This window comes from Rhinopithecus roxellana, chromosome 17, assembly GCF_007565055.1.
Source record: "Rhinopithecus roxellana isolate Shanxi Qingling chromosome 17, ASM756505v1, whole genome shotgun sequence".
Taxonomy (NCBI): domain Eukaryota; kingdom Metazoa; phylum Chordata; class Mammalia; order Primates; family Cercopithecidae; genus Rhinopithecus; species Rhinopithecus roxellana.
The window spans coordinates 16,218,733-16,246,427 of NC_044565.1; the positions used below are offsets into that span (position 1 = coordinate 16,218,733).

Consider the following 27,695-nt stretch of genomic DNA (forward strand, 5'->3'; position numbering starts at 1 on the left):
CTACATACTTATCTACTACATATAGTTACATACCTGTATCTAGTTATTTTTAAAAGTAGTCAAATATTTATTGTGATTTTTTTGTTTCTACAACTCTTGATTTCCTCTGATTACTCTTTTAACTGGATCTATAACCTACATCTTTCTCTGGATGTTTCTCTGGTACCGCTCCCTCTTTTATTCCTCATCTTCTTTATTCCAAGTTGACAATTAGTTTGCCTTTACCCTGATTACTCAGTTCTATGCCTACTCTTACTTCCCAAGAAAAATATCTACACATTTTTAATCTAATTTTTGAATTGACATATAATAATTGTAAATACTTATGAGCTATATACTGATGTTTAGATATGTATTATGTACAATGATGAGCTCAATGTAATCAGCATATCCATCAGTTCAAACCTTATCATTTCTTTGTGCTGGGAACATTCAGTATTACACACAGAAAAGCTATCCTTCAAAAATGAAAATAAATAAATAAATAAATAAAATATTTAACAGACAAGCAAGAAATAAGGGGATTCATTACCACAAGAATGGCTTGCGAGAAATGTTTAAGAAAGTCTCACATATGGAAGTGAAAAGACAGTAACTACCAACATGAAAACATGCAGAACTATAAAACTCACTGGTAGAGTCGATACACAAAGGAGAAAGAAAAATGAATAAAATCTTATCACTATAGAGAATCTCCCAACTGCAAAAATAAATCATAAGAGAGGAAGTAAAGAACAAAGGAAATACAAAATAACCATAAAACATTCAGTAAAATGACAGGAATAAATCTCCACCTTTCAGTAGTAACCTTAAATCTAAATGGATGTAATTCCCCCTTGAAAAGATACAGACTGGCTGAGTGGATTAAAACAAAAAAGACCCAAATATATGCTGCCTACAAGAAACTCATCTTATCTGTAAATACGCACATAGCCTGAAAGTGAAGAGAAGACAAAAGATATTTCAGGCAAATAAAAACCAAAAGCAAGCAGGGGCAGTCATACTTATACCAGACAAAACAGACTTTAGGTCAAAAGCTGTAAAAAGAGACAAATCTACATTTTTTCTTGGATTTCTCAGTATGATAGAAGCTAGCAATCTTCAAAACACGTATAAATCTATTGCCAGTCATTGACATTTCTTATAAGAGCCTTTGTCGTTGTCTTATGTGGGTCCACAGCTATTTATTTCCGATTTTCTTTCCATCTAAGACCTACCATTTTAGCAACTATAGTCTTATAATAATCTTGTGTTACTCTCTATTTTTCTAACTACACCACATACTCAAAAGGTAAGTTCCTTGCCCCTTAATATAGTTACAGGGTTTACAAAGCTTAGTTTCCAGCCTGCATTTAACCACTTGTCACCATCTTGCCTCTGTGCACTACAAATTCTAAGCTATTCTTAGTTCTTCAAATGAGTAAGTGCCTTTTTGCATGCTCTACCCTCTTCTCCCTATTCTCCCTTAGTTCTAACTACTATTCATATTCAAGTTTCACCTTAGCTGTCTTATCCTCTAGGAAGCCTCCTCTACCTCCCAAATCTGAGTTGCTTGTGCCCTGTCATTACTGTTGATTACTCTGTATTGTGGCTGACCTTCTAAATGTCAATAAACTATGAACATCAATAGAGCAGTGACGTGTCTATCTGATGACAAACATAACCCTAGTGCCTAAGCTCAATGACTCTACATATTACTTAACATTCATAAATCTTAAACATTTTTCTCTAGTGCATCAATTACAACTTCAGATACTATAACGAGCTATAACTCTCCGTCTCTTTTTATTTCAAAATTCCATTTTGTAACAGATTACTTTGTTTCAATATGCAATTGGACATATTTTTCAGATAATTATCAGAAGATTAATAAGCATTTTCTGAAATATTTCTGAAATACAGAAAAGGTATTCAAAAAAATTATTGTCCAAAGAAAAAGTGATACAATACTTATTTGGAACTCCTGAAATCTAAGAGGGTTAAAAATATGTGTGCCTTATGACAATTTCTGAATTACTTACAGCATTTTAGTGATACAATATGCAAACTATTTACATACTTTCCTTATGAGTTACTTATGAAAACAATGTTAACGTAAGTTACCTGGAAGTGTTAGGGGTTTACGAAAATTGCACATAATAAGTATATAACCATTATACACATCAAAATGTACTTTCACCTTTTGTATGTGTGTGTTTTATATATTATTTTTCTAGTTTTAAATGAAGCAGATTTGAGAAATCATTGATTGGATAATTTCTGATAAAGGACAAAAGACTCAGACTGGTTAAATAAACATTTTTATGGGATGTACTTTTACATGAATGTTTATTTCTTAAAGTGAGTAAATCCTGAGATAAAATATTATCACCAAAGATATTTAGCTAAAATGTGGACAAATACATAGAGTAACAGTCCGTAGACAACAGCAAAGAATTATCAGGAATATTCCCTTCATTTCAAAAGTCTTCATCTTAGGTATACTGTTTGAATATTTTATTATCAAAAATAAGCCAAAATATGATGAAAAAGTCATAAAGTGATAATAATCCTAAGAAAGGAAATAACAGTGGAAAGAAAAATTAATCTTGCACAGAGTAGAAGGAAAATAAACCAGAAGCACACAAATAATAAAATAAAGAAATAGTAGAAAACAATAAACCTGTTTTGTATGCTGAGATTTGCCTACAGTCTTCCTACAAAATATCTGGAAACTGTATCTAGAGGTTGCTCTTTGGTTGTTGCTGGCAATGTATCATGCGGTTGGGAAATACATTCACACATAATAAAAGAGATCAGTTATAAAGAAAAATACAAAAGTCAAATCAATTAAAACCAAGCAGTGCTCAAATCAAACAAAGATGATAGTCAGAGAGTAGCTCAAATGCTATTATACTATCTAAAAAGAGGGGGTTTACTTTTGATCCTTTGTATATATGACTCCATAGAACCTGCCTGCCTGAGCTATTCTGAAGCTGCGAGAGGGGATGGTGAAGGCAGATGGGAAAGTATGACGTGTAGAGACAAATAAAGCCTGGGTTCAAATTTTTTCCTTGCTATTTAGAAACTTCCAGGAACTAGTTTTCCTAAATACAAAATGAAAATAATTAAATTTGGTTATAAAGAAGTTTATCACTGCAGTGCATGGCATACAATCAGTATATATAAATTCCTTTCCCCTCTTGCCCATTACTATCTATACAGGGCATCTTGAAATGTATTCATTAATTTTTATTATAATATATAATTTTAATTGTGTATAAAATATACTCAAAGATACTAAAAGCATCAATATAATAATTTCCTAACTTAAAACATTTTAACTCTTTGAAAATATATACAAATACAAATTTATAATTTATAAATTATATAGCCACAAACATTTTGTTGGAATGTTTTCATAAAACTTATATACTTCTATTTGTTTATAGACTGCTTTTAATTTTATGATAATATTAAGGTTATTCACTAGGACAAATCACATTTTTGTTTTAGTTTTAGGCAATTTTTTCTTCAACTGGAAAAATCTGAGACATACAGTAAATGAAACCAAAATCTGAGTTGTAGAGTCAATGAAACCAAAGCATAGCTATTTGGTGGAAAGGCAAAAATTAGAACCCAGCAATGTACTATTCTACTAAATATCTTTAGTTTCCACATAAATCATGAGTTGGCATCTAACATGGATAGTCTGAATAAACTCTTAACTCCAATATTGCCCTGATTAATTTCAAAGAGCTGATCCAGAAGGGGAAGATCTGAGCTGGGAGTTACGACCCATGGCAAGATTTAAGCCTTTCATCTCCATGCTTTTTGCATTTTTCTATAGAAATTCAGTTGTGAAGCACCTGGATTTTATGTGCAGTTGGTTCACACCAGCTATGTTTTTGAAGAAGGGGTAAAATAAGCATTTGGGGTTAGATATGAAAAATTTTATGCAACAAACGCATATTTGGAAACTGCAAAATGAGCATGTAAATCAATTTATATGCATTGATGAATGAATATAGATGGGCTATTTTCAAAGTGTAGGCATCCTAGTGTAGCATAATATATTGGGACAAAAGGAATGGGAAGGAGGCAAATTGCTCAGCTTAGTCATCCATTTGCAATGGAAAATTGCATTGTCAGGTTCCATTATGCCTGCACAAATTTAGACAAATTAAAGAGTCTACTAAGTAATTATTGATAACATACATGTGTATGAAGTAAAGCAGGAAAGTTGTCAGTCATTTGGAACTTCTCAGATGTTTCTAGGATTTTCATTAGCGAAAGGAGCCATTGAAAGAATGATAATATACCTTACTATGAAATCAATTTGAGACACAACACTGGCCTATTCAGCCATATCTCTTCTATGGTAACAGAGATGGATAACAACAGGAAAAAGTGTAAATAAAACAGTAACACAAATCACTCTGCTGAGGAGAAACATTACACCTGGTTCTGGACCTTGCATCTTGCTGGACCCCTTCATTCATTACTTCATTACCAGGAGAATTATTCAATCTGATAAACGTGTCCAAGTAAAAAAATAATAATAATCCTTAGAATTATATAAGCTTTAAATCCTATGATTCTCTCTTTTACAACGTGTGTTCAGAATATATTCTGCAAGGTTAGTGTGGTATTCTGTTCTGACAATACGAACATTATACTATGTTTAAGACAGAATGTTCAACCTAGGATAATATAAATCCTTGGAAAGTTATACAGTGGGTCTCATCTTCTGAAATGGACTATTGGTTTGACATTTCAAAAATCTCATAGGTAATCCCTCAAGATGGAGAGTCACCAACTTCCTTTGATAATCTGTTCTCGCACTTATAAATATTTATCCTGCAACAATTTAGATTTTTTTCTTTACCCTCTTCACTGAAAACAGTGAAACACCTGGTCTTTCCAGGTTATGTGCCCTTTTATACATAAATATATAAACAATTCTATTTTGCATATAGGTGCAGGTATTGACATTTATTTATATTTCCTAAACGTATTTTTAACAAATTTTCATACCAGTTTACAAAAGCATACCTCACTCATGTTATAGTGTGAGTCACTGTACATAGCTCTACCATAATTTATGTAGATCAAATCCATGTTAATTAACATTTGGATTGATTCAATTTACTTGTTTTCACTATTACAGACAATACGCAATGAGTAACAGTGCTAATATATTTGTGAGGCTCATTTAGGTATTTCTGTTTAAAACAAAAGTTCCTAGATATGAAACTGGGTTAAAGGACATACACATTTACATTTTCATAGTTACTGTTAAATTGCCTCTCAAAAGAACTGTAATAATACACACTCCATCCAAAGATGCGCAAGAGCATAAGAGTGTTATATGTTGCCACATCTTTCAGACAAAACTGGATATTATGGTCTTTTTTGTGCATTATTATTATTATTATTATTATTATTATTATTATTATTTGGTCTTGCTTTGCTACCCAGGCTGGAGGGCAGTGGCACAATCATAGTTCACTGAACCTCCAACTCCCAGCCTCAAGCAATCTACCTCAGTCTCACAAATAGCTAGAACTATACATGTATGCCACCACATCTGGCTAAGCTTTAAAAAATTTTTTCTATCTCACTTTTTGCCTGGGCTGGTCTCAAACTCGTGGTCTCAAACAATTCTCTCACTTCAGCCTCCCAAAGTGCTGAGATTACAGGAATGAGCCAGCCTGCCCAGCTTGATGGTGCTTTTTAATGTTTTCAACCAGCTAAACAAGAAATAACATACTGCATTTTAATTCACATGTCTTTACTTTCTGAGGTCAAGCTTCTTTTTATATATTTACTGGCTATTTGATATTCTCTTTTAAGAATTTGCCTATTTGTTTGGTTTGACCATTACCAACAATATCCTCTTCTTAGTATCTTGCAGTGAGATCCAGTAACATTTATTAAGCTCCTACCATGGGCCAGACTCTGGTAGTTCTTCTGTATATAAAAGGTGTAAATGCTCCCCTGGGGACTTAGAATCAAGTGAATAAATCAGATGGGATGATAAATTACTATAATAAAATGTGTTCAGCATAAGAATAAGGGTCTACACAAAGCCAGCATTGGTCCTGCTGGAGAACTAGGGGTGAGCAGGAAGAGGGTAGCAGGGATGATTTCACAGAGAAAGAGACCTTACAGATGGGTCTTAAATGATGGGTGAAATTGATTGAATGGAAGGCACTAGGTCCAGAGAGAGTAACACTAGAAAGAACCCCAAGACATGTGAACACAATTATTATCCAGAATATAATGACTTGCTTAGATCACAAAGTTTCTATTGAAAGAAAATGGTAAGAAATGAGTCTGGATAAAGAGACCAATTTATATACAAGCGCTTGCCTGCCATTCTTGAGAATTTTTGTTTTATCTTTTATCCAAAGGAGTAATACTATTTATAAAGGATCACTCCAGTAGTAGAGGGAAATGGCTTTGAATGCGGACAAGAGGAGCAATGCCTGAGATTGGGAAAGTGGTAAGTAGATTATAGCAGCAATCCTGATGAGGGAGTATGTGCGCCTAAAATAGCATCATATCAATAGAATCAAGAGAACTTGGTCACAGAAAGCATGTGATTAATCCTTTCATCTTTCTACAACTAGTCGCACTGGATATTCACCTCTGTGGTAGCATCTACTGCATTGTAATGAAATCATGCATGTTGTCTACCAGCCCACCCCACTAAAATGTGACGCTTTCCAACTTTTAGACCTGCAGTTGACCAAAACATTGTTGCACCAAAAAGTAAACTTTCAGGTTTCGTCACTTTCCTCATGTTCACATTTTATGCTGAAACAAACTCAGTATTTGTTAATCTAAAGTTTTTTGTTTGTTTGTTTGTTTTTTTTAAACCTAGTCTCTATAACCCTCTAATGGCTTACTGCAAACTGTTTTATTTTGATATGGAAGAATCCAGTGATTAGAGTAATTTGAAATGACGGTGACTTAATTAAGAGTGTGAAGCAATCCATTAACTATAATTTGTAAAAGGAGCCAAACATTTTTCACTCTTTTAGGTATACCATTGGACTTGCATTTTCAAAAAGTAAATCTGCTAATTTTTGCTGCAACTGAGGATATCATTAACAATATCATGAGTAGCACACATGTGTTATAGATCTTCATATACTATAATTGTGAGTTTTATTCATATTTGGATGCCTGAATTGTTTAGACTTGTATTTAGATTTCAAGTCCTTTATTTGTGCTGTCAAACGTTTAGTCCTCAAGGGCTTGAGAGCACAGAGGTGAACACTGTCTAAGAGCTAATATCTCACCTCTTCCTGTGTGATGGCTTCTTAATATGTGGTTTAGGAATTATGAATGGAGAAAAAAACAGAGAGGTCAAAGATGAGGCTAGATTTCTGGTTTGTATAACTGGTTTTCCTGGGAAACCAAAAACATGGCAGAATACCCAGAAATAAGTGTTTTTCATTTTGTGAGTACTTTAATTTTTTTCTCTGGTTTTTGTTTTCTTTGTTTTGTTTTTAACCCAAAACTATTTTTCTGCCCTCTAATCTCATCCTCCTCCAGGAACAATTCATTCCAGTACTACCAAATACCCTTTCACCCAAAGCTATATTTCACAGAGGAAGAACAATTACACAGGATATAAAGGGATTGAGATGTAAGAGACACCATTAAAATGTGCTGTAGTTATGCAGCAGGACAAGAACATCACACCTGGTGGAGGCAGAGTCGGTATTGAGAGGATACCCTGGAGATGGCAAAGCAAACAAGAGGAAGTGCAAGGTGAGTCTGCAATATAGGCAGCAGCTGTAACTCGAGCTCAACCAGCTCAACCACGTTCAAGGAAACGTGAAACCGGGGCAACCCACTGTGTAAAGAGGACAAGGGCAGCTGGCTCAGGGCAAACATAAGCATGTGGGTAGAGAGCCTGCCCAGAGTGTGTTCCAGGGACACCAATGTGCAACAACAGCAAGTTAAGGCACTGGGGGAAGTAATTCATGGGCCAAGTGTTCTGTAACAGTTGGTGACATATTTTATGCAAATGTATGTGAATTATAACTTCAGACACTCTTGAAATAGAGTTGTGTTTTTTTTTTTGTTTTTGTTTTTGGCAGAAATTAGGTTTTGTAGGGGGAGGGCAGCGTATTTGTTTGGGGCTGTTTCCAACTCAGGACTTCAGAGATTTGCATGTTAAAAGGCTTTCAGAAAAGTCTAATTATTTACATAACTACAGAACTGAAAATATAATTCAAATGTTACTTAGTCCAGGCCGCTGACCAGAAAAAGAGGAACCTTAAGCAATTTGAAACTAGCAGTTGTCTATTTAAGCTACTAAGGATCTCTAGTGATACAGATTCACCCACTACTTCTGCCGACCTGTTCTCACATTTATACTAGAATTACAAGTGAATGATGTTTTCTCTTTCCTTTAGCCTAAATCAACACAATCTTGTTCAAATCCATTTCCATTGTTTAGTCCTCTGTGGACCAGACTACCACTGCCAGTTTTCCTTACTCCAAATTCTTTTTTCTGTTTGTCAGCTCATATTTTTTTGGCCTACTTTTCCCGCTTACAAATGCAATGCTATCAAGATTTTTCCCTTTACACAATTCTGGACTGCCTAATCTACAGACACTAGTGAGAGACATTTTTTAAGCCACTAGATAACAACAAAAACCTACCAAGAATTTTATGAAGTTCTTGTACATGCACTTTCCAAGGTATGATGGAAATTAGCAAGTCAGACAAAGGCAACAGGGAAGGTGAGGGGGTCACTGAAAGTGCAGTGATGCTGCTGCCGGGATGAACAGACCAGGATGACTGTAATACCTTTTTGGAACTAGCCTTTGGAAGAGCATTAGCCAGCTGAAGTGACAGTGGGTAAAATAAACAGAGTAGAGGGGCTATTTGAGGAAGGAGGCTGAATGTCAGACCAGTTGCAAAGAAAGAGGATTGGAACATTTTTAGCTCAGTGAAGACAGCACTCTTTCTCTTAGGCAGATAAAAATAATTGAAGACAATACTAACCACATGGATTTTATTTCTACTGAAGACATAGAGCAGTTTATGTCAGCAGAGAAAGGATTTTCATTAAACTTAAGGAGGAAATTTTCTGCTCAGGAGAAGTTACCAAACAGTTAAACGGAATTTTGAAAAAAAGAGAAAAAAAAATGACATTGCATTAGCTAATACAGATTACTTTGAAACACAGATCCTATGTGAAAGGGTGTGGAGGATATAGAGTTAGTTATTATTTTATAAATAAAAAAGAAGGAATTACAAGTGAAGGGTCTGGCCTCAGGAGTTATGCAGCTATGATTCAAATATCAGGTTTGTAAATTTCTAGTGTGTGAATTGGAGAAAATTTTAAAAATCTTTCTGGGCCTTAATTTTTTCACCTATCAAATGAGAAAAACGTCACCTACTTTATAGGGTTGTAGAGTAGACCAAATGAATTAATATGTGCAAAGAGCTGAAAATAGTGCCTGACACACTGTGAGAGCCACTTAAGATTTTGCTGTTGTTGATGTTGTTAGATGGCAGGAAAAATTCCAATGATACACTGCCAGAAATCAGATGTAGAGACAAAGAATGATTACACTTTCTGTAGGTTTATTGTAGATGTTTATGTATTTATTCTTGTCTTTTTCTTCTTATTTCCCTTTTTGGCTTAAGCCCAGGGCTAGAAGTCAAGCAATGTATGTTCCTACTCTGCCTTTCACTAACCAGATGTGTGATTTTTTTAAAGTTCTCAATGTCCTCATTGTTTCAAATTCTATTAATTCTTCTCTCTGTCCATCTGTCCCTCTCTGTCTCTCTTTCTCAATTTACCTTAATCACAAATACTCTTTTTCTGTCTCATCAGTCTTTTCTCCTAGCTCCTGTTCCTCTCTTCTGGTCTTCTGTCTCATTTTCTAAACTATCAAACAGCTCAAGCTTCCCAGCTTCCCTGAGGCTTGAGCATCTTTCCATCCTCCACCTCCTGTGGGTAGAAGACACTCAGAATTGTGTATTTGGCTCCAATCCAAATTGTTATTGTCTCTGTTTAGGATACAAATAAGAATTGTGTCCAGGATGGATAATGTCTTGGGTGGAGGAGAAGGAAGGTGCCCATCATTCTTCTTTATTGCCAACAACCTCTGGGAACATGAACAGCTCCCAGCTAACAGCTGAAGAGGAGCACCATTCCCAGAAGATTTATTCTAATTCCTGAAGCTCTACATATGTCTGTACTTTTGTGAAGGAAATCAATATATAGAGTCATACAATAACAATCGATAAACTTCAAGTGAAAAAATTCTTTAAATGTCATTTGAAGAATTGTCACTGAAGAAAAAATACATTGTGATAGAAGAAAGACATATTTTAATCCAACCATTTTTAATTTAAATAAAGGTTGAAGAGGATAGAGGAAAAGAAAATCAATGTCTAACATATTACAAAATATATGTAATGATATTTGCTGAAAAATGGAGCATGTTTTGAAACTTATGTTACCATTTAAGAAAAACTACTTTAAATTTCATATGAAACTACAAAAGAGCCCGTACAGCCAAGACAATCGTAAGCAAAAAGAACAAAGCTGGAGATATCATGCTACCTGACTTCAAACTATACTACAAAGCCAGTAAACAAAACAGGATGGTACTGGTACCAAAACAGATATATATATAGACCAATGGAACAGAACCGAGACCTCAGAAATAACGTCACACATCTACAACAATCTGATCTTTGACAAACCCAACAAAAACAAGCAATGGGGAAAGGGTTCCCTATTTAATAAACCATAAAGATCCTTGAAGAAAACCTAGACAATATCACTCAGGACACAGGCATGGGCAAAGATTTCATGACTAAAACACCAAAAGCAATGGGAACAAAAGCCAAAATTGACATACGGGGTCTACTTAAACTAAACAGCTTCTGCACAGCAAAAGAAACTATCATCACAGTGAACAGACAACCTACAGAATGGGAGAAATTTTTTGCAATCTACCCATCTGACAAAGGGCTAATATCCAGAAACTATAAGGAACTTAAACAAACTTACAAGAACAAAACAAACAACCCCATCAAAAAGTAGGTGAAGGATATGAACAGACACTTTTCAAAAGAAGACATATATGCGGCTAACAAATATGTGAAAAAAATCTCATCACCACTGATAATGGGAGAAATGCAAATCAAAACCACAATGAGACACCATCTCACACCAGTTAGAATGGCGATCATTAAAAAGTCAGGAAACAACAGATGCTGGAGAGGATGTGGAGAAAAAGAAACACTTTTACACCTTTGGTGGAAGTATAAATTAGTTCAGTCATTGTGAAAGACAGTGTGGTGATTTCTCAAGGATCTAGAACCAGAAATATCATTTGACCCCCCAATCCCATTACTGGGTATATACCCAAAGGACTATAAATCATTCTACTATAAAGATACATGCACCTTGCAGTGAGCTGAGATCCAGCCACTGCACTCCAGCCTGGGCGACAGAGCGAGACTCTGTCTCAACAAAAAAAAAAAAAAAAAAAAAAAAGACACATGCACACGTATGTTTACTGCAGCACTATTCACAATAGCAAAGACTTGAAACCAACCCAAATGTCCATCAATGATAGACTGAATAAAGAAAATGTGGCACATATATACTATGAAATACTATGCAGCCATAAAAAAGGATGAGTTCATGTCCTCTGCAGGGACATGGATGAAGCTGGAAACCATCATACTCAGCAAAATAACACAGGAACAGAAAACCAAACACCGCATGTTCTCACTAATAAGTGGGAGTTTAACAATAAGAACACATAGACACAGGGAGGGGAACAGCATACACCGGGGTCTCTCTGGGAGTGGGGGTCTAGGGAGGGATGGTATTAGGAGAAATACCTAATGTAGATGACGGGTTGATGGGTGCAGCAAACCACCATGGCACATGTATATCTATGTAACAAACCTGCACGCTCTGCACATGTATCCCAGAACAAAGTATAATAAATAAATATCAAATGCAAATATGTGTATCAGTTCCCTAACTTTTCTGATAAAAGAAGTTTCTGGGATTCTTTTTTTTTTTTTTTTAAGAAATAGGTTCCTGCTTGGTTGCCCAGGCTGGAGTGCAGTGGTACAATCATAGCCCACTGCCTCCTAGAACTCCTGGGATCAAGCAATCTTCACACCTCAGCCTCCTGAGTAGCTGGGACTATAGGTGTGGCCATCATATCTGGCTTTTTTTTTTTTTTTTTAATAGAGATGAGGTCTCGCTTTGTTGTCCCAGCTGGTCTAGTACTCCTGGACTCAAGTGACCCTCCTTGGACTCCCAAATCACTGTGATTACCTTCTTTCATATAAAGTCGGCCCAACTTTTAAAATAGACATTCATAAATGTATACTCTTACACATTTTATTGTGCTTTTGAGTAGTGAAATACATTAAGTAACTTCCTATATGTATAATGCTTTCAATTCAGTAAATTAAATATTTAATATTTGTAGCATCACGTAAAATTTTTTTAAAAAATTAATTATTTGCTGGAAAATAAATCCGTTTTTCACTAAAGTTAAAGATCTTAAGCTGTACAGTGGTTTCTTCCATACAACAACTATAGTCATATGCTGCCATGCCAGTTATTTCCCTAAGGAGAGTCCAGGCATGCTTAATTATAGAGGAACATCATTACTTAGAAGAAAAACATGAGTCTTTAATTTCCTTCTGTCTGCTGTATGGGGCTGTAGATTCTGCTGAATCTGGCAAAGTCTGAGTCACACTTAAGCCTAGCTGTTTCCATACACGGGCCAGGTGTTGTGAGGTCCCAAACAACAGTAACTCCTAAGCTCTCATCAGTTCTGTTTCCATCATGGATTAGAATCCACACAGAATTCATTATGTCTACAATTAAATGAAGAAAGCCCTTCTGATGTCAGGATATTAGTGAAGCAACTGTTCGTCTTGGCAGCTCCTCTTTTAACTTTTGGACTGCCAGATCCCTCCTGGGAACCAACCTAAGAAAGTACTATTTGAAGTAGCAGTTGCTCCTGCAGTGTGGTGTCAGTGCATTTCTAATTACAGCCCAGATAGTTTTGAGCGCAAGTAACTAGACAAGAGGATAGGTCAGCACTTCGGCTTGCCAGGTCAGACTTATTTTCCTCCCACTTCTTTCCAATAATAGTTTCTCATATATACCTGAAACAGCACAGAGCATTCATCTTTCTAAGAACCACTCCTAAGTTCAATTTCAGGTAATGTGTTGGGAAGCCAAACTCGCTTAGCCAAAAAGAGGCACTATCTTCTCATTATGACATTTCAATTAAGTGTCCACTGTACCATCATCTAGATTTTTAGCAGAACTATATTCTAACTCAGCAACTCTCACTATCTCTTTGTGTGACTGAGCTGGGTCTTTATATTCGTGCTGACCCACCACGGATGTTGATATTTTCAATAATTTTATCATCCAAACTCTGAAAGAGATGAAAATTTTGTGTTGCTTGTTTTGCAAAATAATAAATTTTTTTCACCAAAAGGACAAAAAATAGTTGTAATATTATTTAGATGCAATATTTTGGGGCTTTACTGCTGGTTATGATAGAGTAGAATCAACCTATAGAGTATGAAAAGAAGGTCAACAAAGGAAGCAAATAAAAAAGCGTTATGAAAACAAAGAGTGATGAATTCTGACAAGCTATTTCATTTTCTTTATCACCATGACATTAGGAAGCAGCACTAAATTTAAAGGTCTGTCACAACCCTAAAATCTGAATGCTTTATTATAAATCAGCCCATTTAAAATAGTACCAACCTGAAAACTAGTGAACAAACACCCAGCATCCATTTGATAAGCAAAATATACAAGCTGTGTCATATAATGGACAGGGCTATCTGCTAAGGTATTGGGCATACTTGGACTCAAATCCCAGCTCTGCCATTTAGTAGCTACTGAATTTTTAGCAAGTGATCTCTTCTAACTCACAGTTTTCTCACTGATAAAATAGAAATTTTGTAAAATTATCAAGTAGGACTATGGTAAGACTATGTAAGATAAGATAGACAAAGCACACTGCATAATGCCTTTCACTCAAAAAACCCTAAATGGTAATTTTAATAACAACTACCATGACTCTTAACAGAATGATTTTAAATTATTCTCAAATTCAAGAGGTGCTTATGACCTTACCTTTAAGGAGAGGCATCTAGTCCATTTTCTGAAATAACTTAATGTATACTGTTTTTGGGGAAATCATGTATATTTGCAGATTTAGAAAGTACTTTGAGAGTTGTGGTTGAACTAACTGGTAATGCCTTTTCCAATATCCATTTACTCATTCAAGTATTTACTGAGCTCTTACAAAATACTCATCATTCAATTAGTTAACAATTCCAGCAGGTGAGTTGTTCTAACTGGACAACTTACGTTGCCTGATTATGTTGGTAGGATTTGTCCTCCATGGACGCAAGTGTAAAATAAGAACCCATGTTTTACTTCTAAACATTATAAAGAACATGAAAGTGGAAAATGATTCAAATTCAAACATTGTATACAGTGTTTAAAACAGAGTATTTTCTCTGCTTACTTTTAAAATTATTTATAAATAGGCTTGCTCTCTGGAATAGTCTTTGGATATATGTTACAAATGTTTGACTTTTATGCTCAACATGTTTCAATATAGATTTCCATTAAGGATTACTTTGTAAATTAGCTTTTATATATATTCAGTGCATTGGTATTCACTGAACAGCATTTCTTTTTCAATTTGAAAGATTTTTTTAAAGTTGAGGGAGAGTTTACATACAGTAAAGCATATACATTTTACATATATAGTTCAGTGAATCTTTATAAATGTACATATCCAGGTAACCACCACCCATATCATGCCCAATGCTCCATTGTTTTGTCTTCTTCTAGTCAAGACCACTAAAAGGTACCTTTATTCTGACCTCTAGCATCACGGATTAGTTGTATCTGTTTTAAATTTCATATAAACAGAATTACATAGTAAGCACTCATATAATTGCTGCCTTAAAGCACTTATTTTATTTGTTTAAATTTTACCCAAGAGGAATAAGGGAAACAATGTCCTCTTTACATGGCTTGTCATAATATCCATATTTTAAAGCATAATAATAAGAGAACTCTACCAAATCTGATGCATACTTTTGGGCATAAATGGTCTAAAATACATTTAAAATGAACCCAAGTAGATTTAAAGAAACATGATACACATTTTTATAACACTATTAGCATTCACAACATCCTACAGCAATCTATCTGCTGCCATTTAATATCTCCTTCAAATTTTTAAGCTTCGATAGAGTTTATATATATTATCTACTTGCAAACAATCTGTGAAGTAGGCTGGCATTACTTTATAGTATATTAGTAGTCTGATTAGGTGGTTTCCCAATTTGCAACCTTAGAAAATAAAACAGAACATTGATGTTGTTATATTACTTTTAACATCTATTAAGATGTAAAGTCCCACCTGGAATTTAGTTCTTCAGATTCCAAACCATGTTCTGTTTACACACAAAAATATAAATAATCACGTGGCAAGAATGGAATCTGAGAGTGCATGGTACCCATCCCAATATTCAAGTAGAACTACATGGAATCCATGCTCAGGAGAGAAAACCAAAAGCCTTGCAATTTTCTGAAGATGCTCTAATCTAAAGCAACTGGCCAAAATTTTGTTTTCCAAAGCTAATTAGAACATTTTAAGACATATATGCAGCAAAGACCATGCAAAATTACCTATTCCTATACTTATGAATAATAGAAAAGGACTGGGCCACAAAATTATAGAGAAGTATACAACAAAAAAGTTTAAGATTTGCATACTGTTTTATAATAAACCAAAAACTTTAAAAAATGTAAAACCAATTTATTCTGAATTACATCAAATATGTTTATATACTTTGTGAAAGCATAGTTTGCACAGCAACTTGTAATAGTAGGTTTATTAATCCCCTAATAAAACAAAACCTAAATATCTACTGTAAGACCTAATTTTTAGTACATATTTACAGGAGTTAACTCTGCAACCAGTGTAGCTGAGGAAGGAGTATAGAATGTGTCAATGACTATTTTCAGGTACTAATGTGTCTGAGTCCTGATTCTCACAATGCAGCTAAGAATGACAGAAATATTATACAGTGCCAGTTCTTTCAATAGTCCATCAGGATAACTATACCTTTAATAATCAATTTAATTCACATTTAATTTAATGATATCCAAAATTGAACATGGTATCAGTGACATGTATACATATATATACATAATTTTATGATGAAAAAATATAATCTGCATATCATAACTAAAAGAACAGCTTGCTTGAAATTTTAAAGCCAAATATGTTACCTATCTTATCTGCAGCATATGTGTAAATAACTTTAATGTATAAGAGAGTCTCAAAGACAAGTTATAAATTGAATAAACCTTTCTTTAAACTAAAGTTATTAAAACTTTTCCTATTTGATAGATAACAACAGTATAAACATAAAAGTAAATGGTATCTTCAATAAGCTATTAATATAGTAAAAATCACTGCTTAAATGTAAAATTGGGATGGAATACAGGTACTAGTTTATGTGGAAAGTGAAAGTATAGTTTCTACATATACTTTTGTGCTGATTGCTTGCTAAATTACAAAATTCTCAGAATGTGTTTTTTTAATATATTTTGAATAACACCTAGACATGGGTAACATTAGAACACAGCTGCATACAACAGAAACAGAGGCTCATTGTCTTCACAAACTGAAACTTTGGGCAGGTAATGGATTATTATTATACTAAAATTCATTTTAGAGGAGTAAAAAGAAGTTCTATATATTTAAATTTTGCTTGAAATTACCCCTAAAGAAAATGGTGTCGGTGGAAATAGTGGGTGAGGTAATAGTAACAAAAATAACACATGGACACTTACAAAATGCTTACTAAGGGCCAGGCACTGATCTAAGAGATTCACATGAAGTCACCTGCTTCATTTTCTTAAGAGTACTAAGAAGTAGTATTCTCATCCCAATTTCACAGATAACACAATTGAGGAATAGAAAGTTTGAGTATGCCACTTGAAACCAGGCAGTCTTGCCCAAGAGTCTGTATAATTTAACCTCTACACTACAACTGCATCTCAGAATAGGAAAACAAAATCTCAAAATAATACATTTGACTTTATTTGTGGCATTTTAGAATAGTAACTCAGTTTTGATTATTACCTCATAGTCAAAATAAACTTTTTAATAAACAGATGCCTTTCACTGTCATACTTTAAGAGTTTCTCAGAATGTTTCCTCTAGAAACTACTGATGAGTTTCTGTGACTCAGAGCTTTCTCAACACACCACCTTTTCCTACAATGGCAGACTTCAAACAAAACTGTGGCAAAATCTCTGAATCATTTTTGTCCAGTATCTACTTATATAATAACTATTTAAATGAAAACAATCTTACAAAGATTACAAGCAGCTACAAAATATTGTCCTTTATTGTAGTAGTTACAATGTTGATTCAAACAACAAATACATTTTGTCACTAAAACATGTTGAGCAAAGTACTTGGGGGCATACTATAAAGTGTGGCACTGCCATCGGGTTCCAAAGACCCACAGATTCAATGGGTTTATCTACAGGAAACCACATTACAACCCACATAAAGGGTTCAGGTAATGCTTTTCACAGGAAGAACCAAAGTGTTCTGAACAATCAACAGCCTTACACTTATTTCTATACCTAACCAAACCCATGATGACTTTAACTTCCTTCAAGAAAGAACTGTATTTTTTCCCCTAGTTTAATCTACAGCTTACTGTGGGTGCTTAACAAATGATGTTGACTGACAAACAAAAAATAATGTTTTCTCTTTTTCCCTGGCCCCCTTTCAATCTGTTCTCTACATTGTAGCCAGAGTGGCATTTTGGAAATATAAACGTGATAATGCCATCTTCCTCCCTACCATTACATTCTTTCCATTACTATTACATTCTTCTTCCATTACTTCCATTACTATTACATTCTTCTTCACATTACATTCTTTCCATTACTATTTTATCACTTTTACAGTAAAGACGAAAATACTTGACATGGTCCAGAAGGCTGTGCACTGCCTGACCCCACTCCTCTCAAGTATGGAGTTAGAGCTACATGCTTAAAGCATTCTCTCAGTGGCTTGAACATGTTGTGCCATCTCCTGCATCATAATTCTGTTCCTCTGGGCTTTACCTGATTAATACTTTTCCTCTGCCTTAATTTGGTTAATTCTTTCTTACGTTTTCAGATTTCAGTTTAATAATCACTTTTTATTAGGTCAGCTCACACTATTTTAAGTTTTCACAGTACCATGCACCCATCCTTCAAAACACATACCACAATTTTAAGCTTCATTTTTTTTTAAAGTCACTATGCCTTCTCACTAGAATATGAGGCCTATGAAAGTAATAATTATTTCTGCGCTACCATTTTATTGCATAAGCCTAGTACTCTGGTACACAAAACACTTAATCAGTACTTGTTGAATAAAGAAATTTATAAACAAATGAATGAATAAACAAATGAATGAATGAGTAAAGGTGGTTGCCTATCCGGTCACATTAGGAAAGTAATGGAAAGCAGGAGCTTTCTTAAGTCACATCTATCATACTGACATGTTCAGTAATATTAAACAATAAGCAGAAGCCATATGTGTCTATGGCCATTTAAATAGAGAACATGCAAAAAAGTGAAACAGTCCAATGTGGGATTTTAATACACATGACTCTAAAATGCACGAGACCTGGGGATCTGGAAATCATGAGAAATATAACTTAATTTCTTATTGATTGTCCTTGTTATTCTTGTTTTTAAACTGGATAGCTATGAAATTCACTAATTCTTTCAAGTTGCTAGGGATCTATGAGTGCTCTTAAGTAGAAATAATGTTCAAGGTCATTTAGATGAGATCATAAATGGTCCAGGCACTTAGATGAAATGAATATGAAAAAGCTATGTACCCTAGAAGCATTCATTATTCAGGAAAGGTGACATTTTTGCTTAGTTGAGTTCTGAGGCTGACGCTCAGGGTCAAAGAACATAAGTGATGCATAAATTAGTTTTGTTCTATCAGCCATTTTGATATTTTTTTTTTCCCCCTTGAATAACACCTGAACCTGAAAAATAATCTCAACCCGAATGAACTGGAAATCTTATTTGCCAGACATGATGAAAAAGGGCTTGGGAACAAATAAAAGTGTTTATGCTCTTACCCAGGTTCTGCCACTAACCTGGTCATGACACATAACCTTTACTGGATTCTCTATCAATACATAAATAAATAAAACTTGCTAGGCTCGAACACAAAGCCAGGATGAAATTGAGCTCATATAATAAAAATATTCTGGAAATTCACAGGTGCATAAGTTGTTTCAAGGCACTCTTGGCTGGAGGTTGGGGGGCAGAGAATATTTTTACTATCTTATAATAGTATTAATTGTTAGTAGTTCTTATTGTATTTTAAATATGAAGGCAGTTAAATGGTGTTCAAGTTTTAAAAGAATTATAGTTGGGACCAGAGATAAGCTGAGTTTATGTTTAATATTTACTTGTCTGTTTTTTTCCCTAAATTTTCTCTTAATGAATGTGAACTTATTTGTTTTAAAATTAGTTTTTATGAGAACATGACAAACAGTGTAAATACTGGCTACAGGCAGAGCTTTGTTCATATTTCATCTGAACAGAAATCATCTATCACTCGCCATTAACACATGATCTGTGTTGGGAGAGGCATCCCTTCTCAATTAATTATTCAAGTCACTTGACACACATGAAATAGGGAAAATAAGCAAAATGGAGCCAATCCTTCTAGGAAGACTGACTCTGCCTTTATCACTCCATCTCCCAATTCTGTGCTACTCAAAATAATCCAACCTTTTGTTTTCCTTCTACGTTTAGTGGTGATCTTTTGCACTCCGTTTTCAGTTCAAATTTTCAAAATGACTCAATGCTTCAGAAGAATCGTAACGGATTTGCTATTCTGAGTTGAATTATCCTATGTTCAATTATGCATCTTGGTAATTCCAAGTTCTTTATCTTATAGAAAGAGCTATCCGTTTGCAAAATAAAATGCATTTCAGATATATCAAATTCTGCTTCTCTTTAACAAATTACTTTTTCCACTCTTAACTGTTCCTGATTATGCATGATCTCTGAATCCCTACATTAAAAATGCACAGAAAAATAAAAATTTTCATTTAAAACACCTTCCCACACAGTACAAGCTGTCATTGTGTCATATTTGTTTCCTAATTTAAGGAAGGAAGCTACATTTCATGTGTCCTTCATTAAATTGCCTTATTTGTATTTTAAAGTGGCATTAGGATACTTAGGGCAATTTTCCCATAAAATAATGTTCATTTTTAAATTTGTTTTTATTAATCAGTGCAAAAGTATGTAACTCCAAATAATAGTATGGAAATTATCATATCTACCCAGTATCTTATTCATGATTCACAATTAGATTTGCTAGAAGGAAAAAATGATCTTTTTTATTTTGTAAAACATAACTGTAAAGCCTGCTCTTATAACCATAGAAATGTACTGTTAAAGCTGAAGTGCTGTATAGGCCATGGAATACAGTTTTCTATAATTACCTAAGCTAAAATACAATGAGAAACAAAAACCCACATGAAGACAGAGCGCAATAAAATAGCCTTTTCCTTCTTCCCCTCCTCCTAATCCTGTGAAGGCTACAGAAGTCTCCTAAAGACCAGTATTTTTTTCTTCCTAACTAACTCTCCTTGCTATTTAAACAATTACTAATCTTATCAAGTCTTTATTTCTCTTAAAGTCAAGTGAGAGAGAACTGTCAACTCTAATAAGATTTACAAAGGCTAGTTCCCCTTAGCAGTGTCAGCAAAAAACAAAGACATTATACAATAAAACGCAGCCACACATAGAGCTTTTGTCCCTATAGCTTTCAAAATCAGATTTAATAATTCACCTTTTTTTCACCCATTTCAGCCACAAATGCCACTTATCCATATGTTGATTGCCTTGCTTTGACCCTTAAGCTATCTACTTTAAATCCTGACATCTCCTGCTTAGCCACTGATTCATCTTTTTCACATCACTCACTCACTTTCTGCTCAGAGGCTTTGCTGTATTTATACAACAATATTTTCCTTGGTCATTGTCATGTAACAACACCGACAAAACACACTGAAGACTGAATTTTATTTCTAAAGGGGAGAAAACAGAACTTAGGTATGATTTTTGTTGTTTAATGCCACACTATTTTAAGCCCCAAGAACCACAGAAATTACAACTTGGCCTCCACTACCCAGATAAATGTCATTAGCCGAATATCCTTAGAAAATCTCTTGCAATCCCTTACACGCATCCCTGTTTATTAGTCTGCAGCAGCTTCCCAATTCAGCAACATCTAAATTTCTCTACCACTCTATTTCTCTTTATAAGGCATTTGTTAACTAAGAAATGTTATTTAATCTCTAACATATTTAAACGTCAGCTGACCTGTCTCACACTTCAAGAAACCACAGAAATGACAAAATTTTACTTAAATTTGACAAATGTTGGACTTGGATATAACCGTGGAAACCAGTATTATTCCAAAAAGCCTCCTGCTAATGAAGAAACTCTTCACATCCTCTCTTCCCCTTTTTCCACCACCAAAAGCAGGTTTTTACCGCTCTATCTGCAAAAGGCATAGCACTGCCTGTGAACCCTGTCTGTCTCCTCCTTTACCACGAGTGATCACACCCACGTGGGGATTCTCAACCACGGCCGTGGCAAACGACTCCTGTGCTTTACTTCTCATCAAACGGATGCCCAATCTTCTAGATGCTTGTTTGCATCTTAAGGGCAAAGTCTGTGTGTTACAGCTGTAGAAGTGGTAAAGACAAGTACAGCGGTCATATAGGTGGGTCGCGATCCAATAAATATAGGGCCCAACCTGCCAAAGAACCCGAGGAATGAGAAGAGGCCACTGTATTTGACACTTGGAAGGGAGTAGTGTTGGTAGAAAAGACTCCAGGAGGAACGAAAACTTGGAAGTGGGGGCTGCCCAATCCTTACGAGGATGTCAAGGGAGAAGCTGTGGAGGGGGGTAAGGTAGAGAGGCCCCCAGAAACAAGGCTTTTCCCTCGAAGCGCACTGCCACACGTTTGGCCAGATTAGGAAGACCCCATGCACCAGCCCGGCCCCCTTCCTCCCCGCGCCATGCCCAGGCCCCGGCCCCCCCGGGTCGGGCGTCGGGCCTTACCTTGGCTGCAGTCCTTGCCGCGGAAGCCGGTTCGCGAGCAGTCGCACACGGCCTGGTCGTCCACCACGGAGCACACGCCTCCGTTGAGGCACACCCCGCCCTCGCCCTCCTCGCCCGCCTCGCATGGGCTTCCCCCGCCGCTGTTGGGCGGCTCGTCATCCAGCTTCACCTCGCCGCTGTCCACCGGCAGGACCTGTGAGGAGTTGACCCTCACGTCACGAATCCACCCCTTGAAGGGCTCCCGCTCCCTCACGGAGGCCAGGGTGAGCTTGAGTGCAGCGGCGCGCAGTTCCGGCGGCAGCCCCCCGACGAAAAGGCCGCTGAACACCGTCATGTCCCTGCGCTTGGACTTGACCTCCACCCACTTGGCCTCCACCTGGTCGATGAAGAGCGTGGTGTTGCGGAACTGGCGGCGGATGCGGACGCTGTGCCAGGCGCCGTCGTTAACCGGCGTGTCGGCCAGGAGCGTTGCAGGCTCAGCGCAGAAGATGGAGAAGCTGAGCTGCAGGCGGCCGCCGCGCGTCAGGATCAGCTCTAGGAAGTCGCAGAAGCCCTCGTCGTCGAAATAGAGCACGAGGCCGCGGGCGCTACGCGTCTTGAGCTGGAAGCTCATCTCGCTCTCGCAGCAGGCGTTCCACTTGGGGAAGCGCGTCCATTGGCCCTCGGCGCCCGGAAACTCCAGCCCGCTGCCCAGCTCCGCCCAGCAGCCCAGGAGCAGCAGCGAGAGGCACAGAAGAAAGCAGCCCCCGCGCTGAAGCAGCGCCGTCCCCATGCTCGGGGCTGGGGTGCGGCGGGGGGGTGCCGGGGCCGACAGGGTCAAAATGGTCCTGGACACCGTGACGAAGAAATAAGGGTCCCGAGACACAGAAAGGTAAGGGGAAAGGCGGGAGTGGGACGGATGTGTCCGCCTTTATTTAGTTCTTTTTTTCTTCTTCTTCTTCCAATAACCCCTCCCTCTCTCCCTGTAGTCCTCTTCCAACTGGAAAACGTTGACCCCAGTGGTACAGGGTAGCCACAGAACTTCCAGACCAAAGGGAGGATGCACTTTGGAGGCAACGTTCTGGAAAAAGCTTCAACAAAAGATCAAGGGAAAGCACTGACCCATTTGAGTCTGATTAACTAATTTAAGAGCATCTGTGGTGTCAACAGATACTTAACTCCTCAAATCCCATTATCTGCCAGGTTCCACCAGTGGTACCAGGCCAAAAGGAAGCAGTGAGAGTCAATAGAAAGCAAACACTTTTCTCTAGAAAGTGCAGGAAACCAGCAGTGAGCCAGTATCCTTGGATGCTTGTGAGTGCCTCAAGTGTGTCTCCTTCAGATGTGGTGTCTTAAAGCAGAACGGAGAAAGGGATACTTGCCTCTTTGGGCACCACTTCCTAATCCGAGGATAGCTTCAAAGGCCAGCTTCTTTTGTCATAGCATGGGCTTCAGCACCGCTGCAGCCAAGCCTACTTCCTTGTGCATGGTCTCACAAGTTAGATTTTACTTTTCTTTTCAGCCACAGCAACAGTAGGACTCAAACCCAGCAATTGCGAAATAGCCAGAAGCTGTTAGATGTGGAAATCGCAACAGCTCCTCTTCTTTTCTCTCCGCCTCTGCAGGGCCAAACTAAGATGACAGCACATCAATTGGTTGTGTGTTGGTGATGCACTTTGCTTGTATCTTGTCTTTTTTAAGGACCCAGATATCTGCAGAGAATTAAAGTCAAAATTAAGGTCTAAAGTCAATATAGTATTATATAAATCCTTATTCAGCTCATAACACAGGTGTAGACCTGGTCCTATTAGTATGCCAAAGAGTTAACTTTCTTGTATGGAGCTTTTTTTTAATCCTCACTACAAGTAAGTCCTAATATTTTCTAATAGTTAATATCACAATTTGACAGTCAGCCATGACACCCATTATAACTGTTAGTTGGTAACCCGAAGTTTTAAAGAGAAATTTGATTACTGTTATCCTTTTCTTTTTGTAAGATAGTCTAATTTTTAAAATATGTGAGTAGAGAAAAAAATGTTTTTAAGGATTTCTACCTATGTTGTGTGCTTGTTCTGTAGACAGTAAAAATACAGCCTATTCAAATCTCAGTTAATAGATTTTACAATTGGCAAATTAGATTAAACTGTTGGCAGGAAGCTGCCAGCTTAGACTTGTATAGCATTCCTGCCATTTTATTTTTCTTAGAAGGAATATTGATGGTTTCTTGGTAATCTCTTGCAAAATTTCACACAATATAGTTCTCCTTTATATTAAAGGAATAATCTGTTGTAAAAGAAAACCACTAATTGGAGCCAGGTTTATGTTTTTGGCATTGTCTCAATTGCCCTAATATTAACTTATCTAAAGGTGCATAAAGTACTTAATATTTTGCCTAATAGTGTAGATCTAACTCCTCGTGAAGTCTGTATCTGGCTGTCAGCCCTCACAATTTGTGTGATCAGAACAGCAGTTGGCATGTATGTCATCTCAGCTGCAATGGCTCCAGGATGCTAGAATTTAAAACCATACCTTTGAATCACTCACTATACTATTAAATCACTTCTCTTTATTCAACTTTCATCTGAGAGGTTCTTGAAATAGTACAGAAATCATAAACACTGTTTTTTTCTAAGTCATTTTTTAACCAAAAAATTATTCTTACCTTTTGAAAAAAAATTACAAATGTATAATCTGTTCATGTCAAGGAAGTGCATTATTTTTCTATTTCTTACAACCCCCCCGCTTGCAAACACACACACACTACAATATACACACATCATACACACATGCACACACACACACAAATACACACCCCAAATTTATTGTCTGGACGTGGAAGCTGACTATCAATTAACACCCCTACAAGCTGAAACTAGCAGTAATTTATGGCACCGCATTGTGCTGCTGATTCTCCATGGAGGGAGCTGAGAGCATTTCTCTTCAGTACAGAGCAATCCCTACAGGTGTCAGCTGAGAGCCACCAAGCTAGGGGATCCCACTTCAAGTTCCTCCCAGATGAAATTGATGACTGGTTCTCTCTTTCAACACACACACACACACACATTGTGCGAGTGTGCGCGCATACACACTGCCCACTAGCAAAAGGAAATAAAAATCTCAGTTGCTTATTTATTATGGCTGATACATTCCACACCATCAGCAATCACCAGTCATATCTTGTCTTCTCCTGTATCAAACCCAAAGAAAGGGGCTCGTCAGGTCATCTGAAATAGCATAGTATTCAGTATACTTTCGTATTTTAAGTGGACTCAGGAATCTGCTAAATTTTCAGTCATTTGCAAAATAAATCTGGAATGTCATGATCAAGAGTAGTGCTTTGAACACACTCTCAAGCTCATGTGTTAGAAAACCTTTTTTTTGCTTGTGTGTGTAACTCTGTTGGAGCCAATTATTGTATTAATGTTACATTGATCACATAACCTTTTTTCTCCTGTCCCTTCTGCCCTCCTCCACAAATGCACACCTTGACAATTTTAAGGGATGGTGAAAGAGAGAAAAACCCTAGAGAAATATATATGTACATATAGATATATATACATTCCTACCACAGGGAGGTTAACTGGTTTTCCTAGTTCTTGGAGGAAGCTCATTGTATGTGAGTGAGTATCTGTATTTATATGGAGAAAAGAAGATTCTCTCTAGGTGCCGGAAAGACCTGGCGAGTTCACGAATTAGAGGATGAAATAAAGGGATCTGAAAAACAACCTTACTGCAGCCAAAAGAAGAAGCGCTCTAATTCAAAAGCAGACTAACAGCATCATTAATCCTTTCTTTCATTTCTAGAATCAAATTCATCCCAAGTCACTAGGAGGATCAATACAGTACACTCATCGGCTGCAGTTGCATATTTTAATGTTTCTGATATCACACACACATACACACACACACACACCCCTATACCTGTCCATGCACCCTTCGATACATATATCCTCATAAAGAACATGAAATCTCAGAGAAATTTTTGAAGTGCTTTGCTTATTTGCAAAGTCCCTCAATACCAATGCACACCCAAAATTCTCTCTGGCTTTCCCGCCCAGTCTCTAAGCTCCATCTCTAATACCAGTGCAGTTTCTTGGAGCTCGGAGTCTACTGCACAGATTAAGGATAGGCATAGTGTGGGGCTGATGAAGTAGGAAAAGAAATATATAGAGAGAGATTTTGTTGCTTCGATATCTAGCCTGTCTGTTATTTTCTTTCTTTTGCTAATAAATCACTGCATTCAGCCTTTAAGTTACTACCCCAGTTCCACCATCTCTTCTTCCTGCCATCTATTTAAAAGGCTTCATGCAAAACAACCAAGATCTACACTCCTCCACCCTCCCACCACCCATCTTTCCCTGTGTATTTGTGGCAGATCCTGGCTCAGTTACAATGGGGAAAGATATCCTTCTTCAGCTTGCCTCGCCCCATCCCCTCCCCCCAACCCAAATTGAGGTTCTTTACCTGCCCGGTTATTCCCCTTAGCTTGAGCCAGAGCCTGAAGCATGCATCGGTCAAAGCGAATTTCCTGAGGTCTATGGATAAGGCGACTGCTGCTGCTGCCTTTTCAGAGGCGTCAGGCTTGAGCGTCTATCTCCAGGAGTGCGGGAGGGGAGAACAGGCAACGGAGGGGAGCAGGAGGAGGAGGAGGAGAAGGAGGAGGAGGGGGAGGAGAGGGAAAGAGCTGGGAAGGAAAAGGCGGTGGTGGAGCCTGAGAAGGCTGGGTTACGTGACGCCGGGTGCTGTCCTTCTGAAAGAGAAGGGCGGAGCTGAGCTCTCCGCAGTACCATGGAGAGCGCCGGGCCTGTCCTTCGGCTGGGGAATGGGTGGGCTCGGCCCGTGGTCGCAGCCCCTCCAGGTCTGGATGCTGCGGAGCAAGGTGCTTTTACCTTTGCATCGTCCCCTTGCAGGGGGAGCCTGATCCTGGGGGCGGGGACCTGCCGCAGGCGTTTCTAACTTGTCACCACCCACCCTCCCCCATCAGAAAGAAAGAAAAGAGAGAGAGAGAGAGAGGGAGGGAGGGAGAGGGACAGAGAGAGAGAGAGAGAGAGAGAAAACGAGAGAACGAGAACGAACAAACACGAACCAGAGAACCACGTAGCCTACTGAGCATGCCCAGGCCCCTGCTAGACCCATGGAAAGCTGTATGGAGATTCCACTTCTCCGGGGTTTAGTAGTGATTGGGCGGGGATACCTGAGAGGGTGCCAGGAAAGAGCCCAGCAGTCAAAGAGAAGGGGCCAAGGAGTCGGTGATTATGATGAGCTCTGGCTTTACTTGTGTACCTTGGTCTCCTGCTTGGAACCCTTGAAAAGAAGCTGCAGCTTTTCGAGGAATGCAGGGGCAAGCAGGACTCACACAGGCACTGGCATTCTCCTAGATCCGATGTCCCTTGCCCCACCCCTTACTGTGGCTCTGCCTTGAGTAATCACAACAAATCTTCGTGACTTGCCTAGGCTGTGCCAAAAAGATGCAAAAGGAA

At 37.4% G+C, this 27,695-nt stretch overlaps 1 protein-coding gene across 4 annotated transcripts in view; it reads right to left on the reverse strand.

The window, feature by feature from the left end:
• Positions 1-27,236, reverse strand: part of LOC115894351 (neurexin-1-like) — a 118,055-nt gene extending 90,819 nt beyond the window's left edge. For 3 of the 4 annotated variants that reach the window (XM_030921745.1, XM_030921742.1, XM_030921743.1), the window contains exons 1-2: positions 26,680-27,236; positions 22,237-23,927 (exon numbers count right to left, since the gene is read on the reverse strand). In XM_030921745.1, the coding sequence (XP_030777605.1) occupies positions 22,237-23,008 (772 nt within the window). In that variant the 5' untranslated portion in view covers positions 23,009-23,927; positions 26,680-27,236. The remainder of the gene's footprint in view (positions 1-22,236; positions 23,928-26,679) is intronic. The other variant, XM_030921744.1, reaches the window with a different exon arrangement.
• Positions 27,237-27,695: the final 459 nt, after the last annotated feature.